This window comes from Gasterosteus aculeatus, chromosome 9, assembly GCF_964276395.1.
Source record: "Gasterosteus aculeatus chromosome 9, fGasAcu3.hap1.1, whole genome shotgun sequence".
Lineage (NCBI taxonomy): Eukaryota > Metazoa > Chordata > Actinopteri > Perciformes > Gasterosteidae > Gasterosteus > Gasterosteus aculeatus.
The window spans coordinates 17309045-17322489 of record NC_135696.1 but is presented as its reverse complement, the minus strand read 5'-3'; the positions used below and the strand labels follow the sequence as shown (position 1 = coordinate 17322489).

The following is a 13445-nucleotide window of genomic DNA, read 5'->3' as shown; positions in this document are numbered from 1 at the left end:
GGACAACAGGGTAGGATATATTGTTTCCACAGCATCACATACAACATAGTAGCCTCTGAAAGGCTGCAAAATAACAACAGCATGTGGCTACTGTTTACAAATCAAGGAATAAATGTACAGAAACAGAATCTGCTGCTTGTTGGTCTTGTTTCTGTCGAGCCAAATTTGACTTTATTATTGATTTTATTGATTTTATTTCCAACCACAAAAAGACAGCAGGCCTAGAAACTGTGCTCAGTACTGTTGACAGCGATATATCTCTGCACACAACAAACAGTCCATCAATGAGCAAAGAAAGAAACATAACGATGCTTGAAAACATAATTTAAAGATCAGCCGACAATTTAGTCAAAGCAATTTCTGAAGACACCAGGACCACAGAGACTCACATCTTCAAACTAAAGTATTTTGCCACACGTGCTCACATCATTCACTTGTAGGCTTTCATGTCCCCAAATCCACCCAATGTTCTCATCTGCAGTTCCAGTGTGAACATCATTTGGATTTCCAGCACAAAATGATATGGTAAAGTTGTGATGAAGGCAGAACCGTGTGTTTATGCTTGACTGATGGACACGTTAAGCCCAAGTCGCTATATAATCAGTTAGAAGCAATTCACGAACACAATTTCTCTGTACTTTTCCGTGATGATTTCCATTGCTGGAAATTTTGGCACTGGTTCAAGTGAAAGAGACGTTTATGTTTTAAGTTGGAATTGCACCAGATCATGAAGATGTCAAAGTCTACAGGGACATCTAGTGGATATGCCGTTGAAATGCAGCTTTCAAGAAGTATTTAGATGCCACAATACAGAAATTCTCTCAGTTTCCCAAATGTTACTATATTACTTCAATACTTAGTTAGTATTACAGATGGCAGCATCAGATTCAAAAGGCCTTCCAGAGCCTTTTAGAGTGCAGAGATAATAAAGTTGCATTAAGGAACAAAATAAAACAACACAAACATCAGCAAAACACGTTGTTCCTTTGTGGAGAAGTTGTCAGGGAACACTGACTTATTGTTGTTACATATTCACTACATGAATGCATGTACGCACAAACATGCACGCTTTGCATAGATAACGCGTTACACAGACATCCTCCCTCTGTGACAGGGACACAGAGTGGGTTTTACATCCCGCTCTGGCCGTGCACGTTCCCACGCACCGTGTCCGTCGGGGGTCCCGACGAGCCGCACGCTGCGGCCACAGACGCACCGAGCACCCCGGTGACCAGGAAGCCAACGCTTCACGCGCACACGTGACACCTGGGAAAACTTCTAATAAAGGATTTCTGGGGTGTTTTGTGAGTGTGTGGGTTTTTTTTGGCGTTTTTTTTTTTTTCACATTGATTTTCAATCCGTTATGGCCGAAGCCCGTCGTGAGGATGAGGAAGAGGAAGAGGGGGAGCGCACGGATCTGCGAGGCGTCCCGTACAGGAAGCAGGCAACAGGTTTGTTTGGTTTGTGATCGTAACAGGTCGACAAAAACGGTTTCATCAATCCTCTAACGGGCACTTAAAATATGTCGTCGGTGGTTGGTGTCGTTGTTGAAATGCTGCGTATGATTTAGTTTGATGCACGGCGTTACAAATTTACCAATTTGTAATAAAAATGTGTTTTTGCATTCCAGCTGATCGTAGAATAGAAATGGATGGGCTGTATTTCCAAGCAGCCCCTGTTTAAATCAGGCATGTATGTACTAAATAGAATAAAACTCTTCAGACACCACCAAAGTGGATCCTCACAGCTGCATTTGCTTTGAGTCACTTTCGGAAAAGAGTAAATGAATGGAAGCTAAAGGAGAGTTGGGAAACACATTAAACACTCAATTTACTGTAAAGTGCTAAATCTGCTTGATTTGTAGATATGGCACCAATAACAAAAACAAAGGTGAACATTTATATATAGTCATTTTAGTGGTTATCAGAAGCTGTTGAAACCTCATGGCCGGCTGCCTACTGTATGAATGCGTGATTTTATGCCCTTATGTCTGGATCGATTCATCTTTAAATATGTTCACCAGAAGGTTAATAGTTTTATATAGATACCCTTGGTACTCCCCCAGTTTACTCAAAACTCTTAAACAATAAGAAACAATTTGGCTGTTTTTTACTTTTTTTTTTACTTTTTAGGCCAAATACTAAAGTAACTTTTTTTTTCATTTGGTTGAAATTATGAAGTAAGACTTGACAGCCTGAATATTGAGGTTGATGTCATTGATTCCCACCACTGATGGATGTGATTTAGAAACATCACCGTTTGTTTTTTTAGTCAGCTGCCTCACGAGCACTGAAACTTGTGTCTCAGTTTGAATTTCCCCTCCGAGTGCTCTTTTGTTTTTTGTTGCAACACCTGCTGTGCAAACACTCCTGACCCCCCCTCCCCCCCTGCGGCGGCCTGCTATCCGCAGCCAGTGGATCAGCTCAGGCTTAACCCTCCCCAACCACACCCTAACCCCCCCACCAGCTGTCTGGATGCTGACATTCTGTCCGTGTCCACAAACACGCTGTCCTTCTCTGTAACGCGATGCACTTTTCCCCCGTCCTTTTCAGGGTAACGTTCTGATAGGATTCATTCCGCCATCGCCGGGCCTTTCGCCATAATGGAGGTGTTGCAGGCCACCCCCCAACCCCCCGGCTCTGAATTAGAGGCTTAAAGTCTATCGTTCTTTCTTTCCCTTTGTCCCCGGGGCCGTTTCACCAGCTGCCCTGTGACGTAGTGATGTCAGCACGTGTTCAAGTGAGAATGCAGCTGTGGATGGAGGGAATCCTTTCTCGCTGAGCTCAGCAGCTTTTGGGTGTGTTTGTTGGCGTTGTTCACCGAAATGAAAGTAAATAACTGAGATGACATTCGCAGCCTAACTGGGCCGCGACACTTGTGTTGATGGCAACTAAAAGGCATTGAACAGCAATATAAGATATGTGGCATTTTTTAGCATTTTCTATTTGGATATTATATTTTCATCAATGTCACCCAAAGAAAGGAAAGCCTGCTTTGTCTAGGTATTAGGTATCATACACACATATACATACATACTTCTCTTGTTGCTCTTTTTTTCACACTAACCTGTTTGAAAGGTTGTTATATTGGTTTTATTGAAACATATCACTTCAATTTGCTGCCAAATCACAGCTTCGCAACTTACAGTAGAGGCATAACCAGAGCTATGGATCCAAATCCTTCAAATTATTTTAAACTTTTTAAAGGGATGTACCCTTTTACTGTTTAAGGGAAGGGACAAGACAATGTGGCGGTGTTGCGTGGCGCAAACGGAACTTCCTGCATGACCACATTCCGGTGAATCAGATTGGCCCAGGTGAACACAGCAGGGCCCACAGATCACAGGGCCCTCCCTTTCTCTCCTGTTGTCTGAAGGCGCGCGACGGCTGCCTTCAGGTCGCTCGTCACTCTCAGACACGCCATGGAGGGAGGACCCTGGTGGGGAATACTCTCCTGATGCCGAGGATTCGGTATTTGTTCCTTTAACTCCTCGGAGGTAGGATCACACCTTTTTTAATCACGAGAGAGGCAGATTCACTTAAATAAATGAAGGTAAAGTTGACCACCTGTGCTGTTGTGTCACGTCTTTTGGGCTGCATGTTTACGAGGAAATGCTCGTGTGCTTTTTTTGCCGTGAAGTGAAAGTGCAGAAAAGTCTCTTCCCCCCGTGTTGTTAAAGTGTAACTGGAGGCAGCAGCTCGGTGACAGCGACAGGTAACAAGCAACAGGTGCGACAGGTGGACTAGACTGCCAACGAGGTCCCGGTTTCATGCTTGGAGGCACTAACAACAATGCTGACTTCAACCACTGCCTGTTTTTTCTCTTTCTTTTAAAGAGGTTTACTCTTAAAAACATTGGAAACAACTAACGGTGTTGATAGAAGACATCTCATCTGCCATAACCATCTCTTCTTTGTAAATTTAGCCGCTGAGCAACTTTAGACTGACTGGTTCATCCAGATGTTTTGTTAATCCGGCCGGTTAAGTTATGGTTCTTGTATTTCTAGTCCAAAGAGTCACGGCTATTAGCAGGTGGTGATTTGAACAAAACCACAACTACGTCTCAAAGTGAAACTGTGAAGCTTTTATGGAAGACTACATATCATTGTTTCTGTTTTAAATGTCTTGCTTGGCTTGGAAGCTTGTGACTGATATTGTTGGCAAACTATAAAAATACATGACATCACGGATGGCGTTTGTCTGTTATGTTCGGCACCTTCACTCGTAAGGTTTTTTTTATCAACATTAGATTATAACAGCTTAGAACTTTCAATCATGTTTAATATTTGCTTGAAAATCCTTTTTTAAATTCCAAACCTACAACAACAAACATTTGACATTGTCCCTGCTGATGCTTTGGCTCCTCACTTCTTGCTGTTTTCATTTTATATATATATATATATATATATATATATATATATATATATATATAATAGAATAAATGAATGTTGATTGTTGATGAAAGGGGCCAGGATGTTATCTTTGTCTCACATCACATTCACAACCTGCCCCCTTTTTGTCCCTTTTTTTTTTTCTACAGCTCATCCTGAAAGAACCAAGGCAGATCATTCAAGGTATGCCTTTTTATTTTTCACCATCAAGTTTCACCAAAACGCGTATCTGTTGCTGAAACGGGTCACCGTCACTTTAACGGCCAGATCTGCTGATGCCCGTGAGGTTGTGAATGGACCAAAACAATGCACTGATCATCCTCACCGAACATCAGAAGGTCAACGCAGGGACAATTACGTCAAGCAGCAGTTTTGTTGTTGTTGTTGACCTTGTTTTGAGACAATAAGTAATCAACGCGGTTGTCTTTACAGCTTAGCTAATTAATTAAACAAACCCTGTGTTATCGCAAAGAGAGCGAGGATTGTTGGTCCCCGCCCCCCCCCCCCAGAAGGTTTGCATCATCGTCCTGCAGCCGGTCCTTAATGAGCAGGACGTGTTAATGATGCACCCGCCTCCACTGACAGCGTCGGTTTAATCACAAAGACGCAGGATCTCAGAGAGGCGAAGGGCCTGACGATACGAAACCGAGTCAAACTGTGAGGAGGGAGGGAGTCGGGTGTCGTTTGTCCACAGAGCAGGTACACCGTAAACTAGAATGGAGTATGAAGCTGATCTTGATGTATTTTTAAATGTCAACCATAAAAGGCCTTTTAAAATCATTCTTCATGTTTAGATTGGTCTTCCTTCACCCACCTCTACAGCTTTGAGCCTTCTTTAAACACTCTATTTGTCTCTGTTTATGTTTAGTGTCTTTTCTTTTTAGTTCCAAGTCACTTCAAGTCCTTTCATCTTTGCATGACTTGTCAGCGACCGTATAAAGAAGCAGTGTAGATTGAGCGTAGAGTGTGACTTTCTTCTGGGACAAGGAAAGACATTTCTTTTTCACAGTTGAGTCACCACAGAGGAATGACGCAGCTCTCCACACCTTTAAAATCGTTTCTCCTATTCACTCTTTTCCAGCCGAGGGCCTCTGAACTCGATACGAGCTGCTATCAAACGAAGTAAGCTGCCGTTTTGATGAGACTTAAAGCTGTTGTTTGTGTAAAATGAAACCTCTTTTATGTGACAAATACAAGTAAAAACAATCAAATCTTCCTTTCTTCAGCAAGCACAAAGTCTCAGAGCGACGGAACCAGAGAAAGAAGGTAATGCAAAGAGTCATTTTAGAGTACACAGCATAATAACCATTGGTGTTGAATTTGGGACCAGATATTTTGCTTCTCACTGATATAGACATCAGTTGAAATAGACAACTGGAGTCATCTCATGTTGTGATGTTGCTTTTCCAGTTAGGCTAATAAAGGAATCAAATTATCAATGAGAAATAAATCATTTGTAATGGTGACGGGCACTTTAGTTTACTGAATGTATGTTTTATGTATTTGTGATTGGCATTTTCCAGTCGGCCAGAGATCACCATCCTCTCAGCACAACCTCTGGCCAGTAACAAGTGGTTCTCAGGGAACCCCACGGTTTTCCCTCGTCCCCCTCAGCCAGGCTGGTCTGCCGGCATCCAGGCAGGTCCCCAGGTAGTCCTCATCGGAGACTGTTTTCAATCGGTGAACAAAGCTCAATTCAAGCTCAACAAACGTTTTGTTTTAGTATTGAGTGTGCCGGTGTGTCTTTCTCGTGACTTAGCCCCCACCACCCTATGACCAGGTGATCCGAGAGAAGACCCAGGAGGAGCACGTTGTCAAGCCCACTGCGGCCCCCCGTCGGACCGCCTGCACCGCCACAAGTGCCACGCAGACCGACCCTGTATGGGAGGACACCTGCGCTGCTGCTCCACAGTCCTTAAGAAAAAGACCTGCAGGTGAGACATACGAGGGAGTGTGTAAACTTGCCCGCCATCTATTTCTGCTCTACGTGGTGACTATTTCACAATGATTGCGTCTCCTTCCAGGTAAAAAGCCACAGAAACCGCCGAGGCCGTCACCACCAAAACCCGTGGACAGAGGACCAGTGGGTACCAATACCAGACTACCGGCAAACGCTGAGGAACCAAGTGACGCCCAGTCGGATGTAAAGCAACCGCACCGGTCCGGTTCCACCCGCGGTGGATCTGTCACTGTACACTGGGACTTTCCTCCCCCCTTCGCCGCCTCTGAAACTGCTCCCTCTTCCCTGGGCCCAGAACCCCCTCGTCGACCCGTTCCACTGCCTCGCACCAAATCCCGAAAGCAGGGGGACGTGCACGAGGTGAAGGTCCAGACTTTGGTCGAGCTCAATGAACCTTGTGCCAGCGTTCGATCGGATCCAGAGGAGGTCACCTCCTGCAAGTATTTAAAGGACTTATTGGAGGTCTTCGCTGCTAACGAGTGTGAGGAGAACAGCGGCGACGCCAACCAGTCAGAGGAGGCCTCGCAGGGGGAGGACGCAGGTGTCAAGATGAACGGCAACCTTAGTCAACGCAATATCCGGGCCAGGATCCAAGCCTTTGAGACCCAGGCTACCACCGAGGAGGGAAACGCCGCGGAGTTGGCCCAACCGGAATCCGCCCCCAGGAAGGCGCCCAGCAAACCTCCAGTTGCCGCCAAACCTTCCGTCTCGCTTAAGCCGCAATTAAACAACAATGTAGACTATCGAAACGCATCGTTCAGAAATGCCCCCAAAGTCCCCGTTCCGTCCCCCGGACCGGTGAAGGAGGAACTGGAGACTTTATTCAACAACAGGTCGCGTCCTTCTGTGTTGACCAGAGAAAACAGCATCCATGGAGAGGGCGTAGCACCGGTCCCCCCTTCCCCTGCAGTGAAGTCTTTTAAGGAAGCCCTGAAACCCAACTTCAACATAAATAACCATAACTCCACCTCTATGGCCACAGAGGATCTGTATTCGGACATTTCATCAAGTGAGTAGTGTTTTTCCTTCATGGGTTGTATGTTGTGGGAGACCAAATACAGCTACTGACTTCATCATAGATTCATCTAATGATAAACGGTGTGATTTAAGATCAAAGAAGATGATGATGGAAAAAAGATGCTAAACTATTTAGCAATAACAAATCAATTTACAAATCTTGTTATTTTGTTCTTTGTTCAGATCACATCCCCTTCAAACCTCAGCACAGTGTGGACATCAACGGAGGCTCTTCAACCAGACAAAGTCTAACACGGAGGCCGACCACTATCAGGGTCCCCAGCCAAACCGGGTCACGTGAGTCACTCTGCCGAAGTTAACCTCGTGTGATAACCGTCAGAAATACGCTGGAGTTCAAATACTTTCGTTCCACGTGACATGATGGAGCACAAGTTCTCAGAAGGGTGGTGTAAAGAGAGTTGTCTTCTCATTGTCAGCTTACTCTGAGGACAGCTCCCCTCCTCTTCCTGCTCAGAAGCCCAAAGGCTCCCCAAACCCCCAAAGGATCAACAAACCAAGCCAGACCCCCGCCTTCCCACGGCAGGTAAGCGTATCATCTCACTGAGCCACCGCTGACCTATGAACTCTGATCGCCACAGAACAGGTTATTCTTTGTGCACCTGTGAGGGATTTTCTGTTTGCTTTCACATTGTTCCGCCTGTCGTCTGATACGCAGGGTTTAGTGCTATTATTAGTACACGTGTTAGTATCCTCCTGCTGATCTGAAGCTCGCTCTGGCTGCATGTTATGTCCTTGTAGCCGTGTTTCTTTGGTCTCCAGGGCTGTAGGGAGCGAGTGTGTGTTTTCTTAGGTCCAATATTACCGTACTTTCTGCACTATCAGGTGCACCGGATTATGAGGCGCACCTTCAATGAATGACCTATTTTAGAACATTTTTCATATATAAGGCGCACTGGATTATAAGGCGCATAAGATACTACAGTCAAACGTTTGACGTCGGGACAGGTGGATGGGGGAGGATGTGGGAAGGTGGAGACGGTGCTTTCAGGGTCCGATCGATGCTGAGAGGGGCGCCCGCTCCTGCCGCCCCCCTCGCCATCCACGCCTTAAATCTTCGGCTGCTTTTAGAATAACTTATTTTCCCCGTTAAGATGGTTCAGCTACTATAAAGAAAAGGGCGGCGTCTCTCGCTCTTTAATCTCATTAAGTGCTCGGCAAGAACGACAGCTTTGTTTCTCCGACGCGCCCTGAAACAAGCTCCATATCTCACGCGGTTGAGCGCCGCTCAGCATCTCGCCGTCGTAGACCGAGCTTTGGCATGTTTGGCAGAGCGCCTTGAGCGCCCTGCACAACCAGTATGGATCAACCAGTTAACCAATTGATCCATATATAAGGCGCTCCGGATTATAATGCGCACTGTTGTTTTTTGAGAAAATGAAAGGCTTTTAAGTGCGGCTTATAGTGCGGAAAATACGGTAATGCTTCGTTTTGGATTTGTCTGCAGGAGTCTTTCACGTTTGGGCAGGAACCATCATTACCACCTCGGTAAGTGGAAAGAATTCAGAATGAAATGTTACACTGTGTAAACATGCAACTCAACTTGATTCTCCTGCTGCACTTCAGGAGGCTGACTACGAGCAAAACCCTCCCCCCCCGCCCACCTCTGGCCAAAACGGGCCCAGGAAGACCGGCCCCGCCCATCACCCAGGCCATAGGTCGATCCCAGTCGCTGTACTCGGAAACTCCCCCAAAACCGCAGATACAACAGACACAAAGGAAAAGAAGTGTTGTGCCCCCAAGGCCCAACCCCGGCCACAGCCTCTACAACAAATACACGGTGAGACATCTCCCCCAGATGCACGACAGATGTTCCTGTTTTTAAATACCGCCTCCGTCTGCACAGGTTTCATTTTTTGCTTCCATTCAACAGCTTCAACTTCCTCATGGGATCGCTGCCTTCGACTACAATGGGAATAACGCGGGAGAACTGTCGTTTCAGGTGTCTGAACCACGTTCTCTGGCTCACATGCTGTATGCAAGACCGTTCTAAGGCATCGACGTAGTTGATTCTGCAATCGTGAACAAGCTTTTGTTGTCTGTTGTTGTTTTTCAATAGAAAAATGAGGTGCTCCTGCTGCTAGACGAGATTGACCACAATACGTTCCAGTGCCAAGTCGGGGAAACCAGAGGCGGAGTACAAAAGTCTCACATGATGGTCATAACTCCTCTTTCCTCCTCCTCCTCCTCCTCCTCAGACGCAGCCCCACCACAGGTGATGTTCATGAGAGAAGCCCGTCTTTGATACTTGAGTATATCTTGCCCAGTGGGCTCTGCTATACCTTTTTAACCTCTCTCCCTGTAGGATGCCGGTTCAGGTGACGCTGGTTCTGAGCTCAAAGTGCAGGCCACACATGACTTCAATCCAGGTGACTCATCACTTTGCAGCTATTTGGGTCTAGAATAGGAAAACATGATTCAATGTATGCAAAGAATAGTTTAACTCTTTGGGAGTTCAGCTTTCTTGTTGAAAGTTCTGTATTTCTGCAACTAGACCCAGGAGGCGATTAGCGTAAAGCATCAGCTTAGCTTCATTTAGCATCAAGACCAAAACCAAAAGCAGGAGGAAATGGCTGTCCGGGCCCTGCCCATGGTTAAAGAAATATGCCTTTACCAACACCTGCAAGCTTACAAATTAACATCCAACGAATCATTTATTTAAAGCAAACCAAAACCTAATATTTTTTCAGAATTGAGAGAAAGGGAGCCGACTGGAGGTTTCTCCCTGCATCCCGTCTTATTGCTCAGATGTACAAATGATGTTGTTTCACATTTGAAGGAACATGTTGAGATAATGATTACGAGGCCATGTAACAGCTGTTGCTTTTTTCACACACACACACACACACACACACACACACACACACACACACACACACACACACACACACACACACACACACAGAGGGTCCAGGAGAGCTGGGCCTACGAGCAGGCGATGTAGTGACCATGGTGGAGCAGCTGGACAGTCAGTGGTACAGAGGCACTTGCAGGGGATCTACCGGTTTCTTTCCCATCAATTATGTCAAAGTCCTGGTAAGTCTGAACCAGTGAAATCCATTCCTTCACTGCGTTGCTTAAATACTTTGAATGATTAAGGATGCAAGAAAAAAAAGCATCATTTTTTTTTCTCCAACTAGACAAATTCCCCAAAACCGCCCCGTGAACAGAAAGCAAGACCATCGTCTACAACAGTCAGGTACGGATTTCACACCATCCACTTGTCATGTGACACGCACGCAAACTACGCCGATGACCTAAAGCTGTCCGACTGATTGATCCTGATGGTTGAAAATGCTACAGCGGTCCGAGATGCGTGGCGAAGTTCGACTTTGAGGGCAACACCAGCGAGGACGAGCTGTCGTTCTCTGAGGGAGACGTGATCCAGCTGAAGGCGTACATCGGAGAGGAGTGGGCCCGGGGACAGATCGGCGCCTCGACCGGCCTCGTCCCTCTCAACTTTGTGGAGATCATCGAAGATCTGCCCCCACCCACGAGTCTGCAGAAGAGACATTCTATCGGAATACCAATGCCCGGTGAGATTACATGATTTTAAAACAATTTCCTTTGTTTCCCAACGTGTTGATTTGACGGTCAAAAGCTGACTGAGCTCGTGATACACGCTGTTCTAAAGATGGCAACGTTCATACGCCAGGGACATGTTATCCTCTTGTAAACTTTGTGCACCGAGGGAGAGCCTTTATCCATCACGTGGGCCTTGTGGTGGCATGTCAGGAATTTATGCTTGTTTCTATTTCATTAAATAGCTGTTTACAAGAAGGCCTGGACTCACTCAGCCAGGAGTTTAAAACTACTGAGGTCAAGTGGGGCGGTCCCTCCTTACAAAGTGCTCCAATAATATTTGATTTATTCAGAAGTGTAACGTCTGTAGGGTTTGTAACTTTGACATTGCTTTGTCTCTATTGGCCCGATAGTGGATTATATTCAGAAACCCTGCTTTAAAATGAACAGGGAAATAAATTAGATTAGTTGAAGGGAGTGAGTTTGAACTCCCTTCATGAAGGTCCTGTTTTTCACAGAGCTTTTGAGATACAATATGGTGGAGAAATACTGAGTGGCATAAGAAATACAAATTACACTTTTGGATGTATTTTATACAAAATACAGGAATTTTTAAACAAAACATTTACATACTTAAATATTGAATAACCACTGTGTCAAAATCCACAAAGAAAACACAGTGGAGGTAAATAATACTGCATCACTAAAGTGATACATCAACACGGGGCCTGTGACCTTTTGACATGTCCTCCAGCAGGCATGGCGTCCTCTGCGAGCACGCGCGCTCGGGTGGCCGAACCGGCCCGGCCCGGCGTGGAGTGGGCCACGGCCCTGTACGACTACGCCGAGGACTCCGACGGCGACCTGTCGTTCAAACAGGGCGACCGGATTCTGATCAGCCGCCACGTGGACGCCGAGTGGAGCTTCGGGCGGGTGGGCGGCAGAGAGGGCGTGTTTCCCCGGGCCTTCGTCGAGAGCGACGCAGGTACGGAGAGAAGGTCCCACGCGAGTCTGTTCCTCGGTACCGGCAGGGCATCCTCAGAGGAGTTCTCATCGGAGGCAATAAAGAGGCGTTAATGGAGATGAGAAATGGGTGATGAATTATGTCTAAATTGCAAACTACCTTGTTGCACTTTGTTCAGTTAATTATGTGTTTAACTTTAGAGGACACTTTCCACAAATGACATGTAGCGTGAATACATGCTAGTATAAGGAAACTTAATTCCTCTGGACTACATCCGAGGGAATATTGTGTCCGACAGCTTTACTGTCCAAATAAACTAGTTATTCTCTCAATGTGACTACTGTATAAACTGAAGTGTTAATTTAGGAACTGAGAAACTTCTCTCCTCTTGGATCACAAAGCTGAAAACGTTTTTTGCTTTCCTTTTTTTCACTGGAAAGGGTGGCTACATATCAACCTTTTACTGCACTTCCTTTTTATTCAGTTATGCATACCTTTTGAAGTGACTAGTTTTACTAAAGATGTAACGATTTCTTCCCCCACTGACAAAAGCTGTACTGTCAATGAATTGACGGTTGCTTCATGGCTCAACTAGTTTGACTTATAAAATCGGAAATTGACTAAAGTTAGGTAGCAATAACCGGGCGCTATTGACTGCATAAGCTCAAAAGGAAGATTTGTCAAACCAGTATTATTGTTAATCATTCATTCCAGAGGTATGTGATTTTGTCAGCAGGTCAGCAGAGTGGAGCGGCTGCTGGAAGTAGAGGAAGGGCCATGTTTGACTTCACGCCAGAATGTGACGAGGAGCTCAGTCTGCAGGTACGCTGATCGTCTCCAATAGACCCATTCCAGCTCATCCGTAGAAAGCATCAGCATTCTGATCTGCCTTCTTCCGTAGGCTGGGGATATAATCACTGGTCTGGAGACGGTTGATGAAGAGTGGTTCCTGGGAAACTTGAGGGGGAAACGTGCTCTGGTCCCTAGAAACTACGTGCAAGTACTGGAGTAGGGAGACGTCACACTGGACGACAACTGAACTAAGCAGGTTTCCAGCAGCGGGAGCCTGAACTGTACAGGGAATGAGTTATTTCCTCTCCACTTGATGTCTTAACTTATACATGAGGGCTTTTCATGACTAAACGAATAAAGTAAAGCTGGTTTGCAATTGAAAAAGTATTCAGTATATTTGTGCCATCTAGTGGTTTCATTATTGGAAAGCGGTAGGAAGCTTGAATGGAATACATTGTGGCCAACAGGTCAGGATAAGTAAATGTCTACATGCGATCATTTTAACCTGGGTAAGTTATTAAAGCCTTCAGCATAATCCAATACCGAAAAAATGATTTTACATACAGAATTTAATCATTGGTTGATCACGACAGCTTCATGTTATGGCTGGCGCATGAGTCGACTCACACGTTTCAATTCATGGTTCTAAGTCTTGGGTGTGTTGCAGAGCAATTCACCTCCAGAACAGGTGGAGTAAGAAGTTTCTGTTGACGAGTCACGTCATTGTGGAAGTTGGTTTCAGACTGCTGCTTTTCATCGGACACGTCCCATATTTTCCTCAA

The 13445-nt window shown here is 45.6% G+C and overlaps 1 protein-coding gene across 9 annotated transcripts; it reads left to right on the top strand.

The window, feature by feature from the left end:
• The first annotated feature begins 1053 nt into the window (after positions 1 to 1053).
• sh3d19 (SH3 domain containing 19) lies at positions 1054 to 13047 on the top strand. Of its 9 annotated transcripts, none has more exons than XM_078109165.1 (20): positions 1054 to 1451; positions 4540 to 4573; positions 5472 to 5512; positions 5617 to 5656; positions 5914 to 6040; positions 6171 to 6324; positions 6415 to 7359; positions 7551 to 7664; positions 7805 to 7911; positions 8833 to 8873; positions 8952 to 9165; positions 9259 to 9327; positions 9445 to 9600; positions 9691 to 9754; positions 10291 to 10421; positions 10526 to 10584; positions 10689 to 10921; positions 11665 to 11892; positions 12608 to 12693; positions 12773 to 13047. In XM_078109165.1, the coding sequence occupies exons 1-20, from the start codon at positions 1364 to 1366 to the stop codon at positions 12881 to 12883; spliced, it is 3042 nt and encodes a 1013-aa protein (XP_077965291.1). In that variant the 5' UTR covers positions 1054 to 1363; the 3' UTR covers positions 12884 to 13047. The 9 variants fall into 9 exon arrangements, with proteins under 9 accessions (XP_077965291.1, XP_040043167.2, XP_040043168.2 ...); XM_040187233.2 differs by having other exon boundaries at positions 1116 to 1451; positions 11662 to 11892; positions 12605 to 12693; XM_040187234.2 differs by having other exon boundaries at positions 1116 to 1451; positions 6150 to 6324.
• The last annotated feature ends 398 nt before the right edge of the window (positions 13048 to 13445 follow it).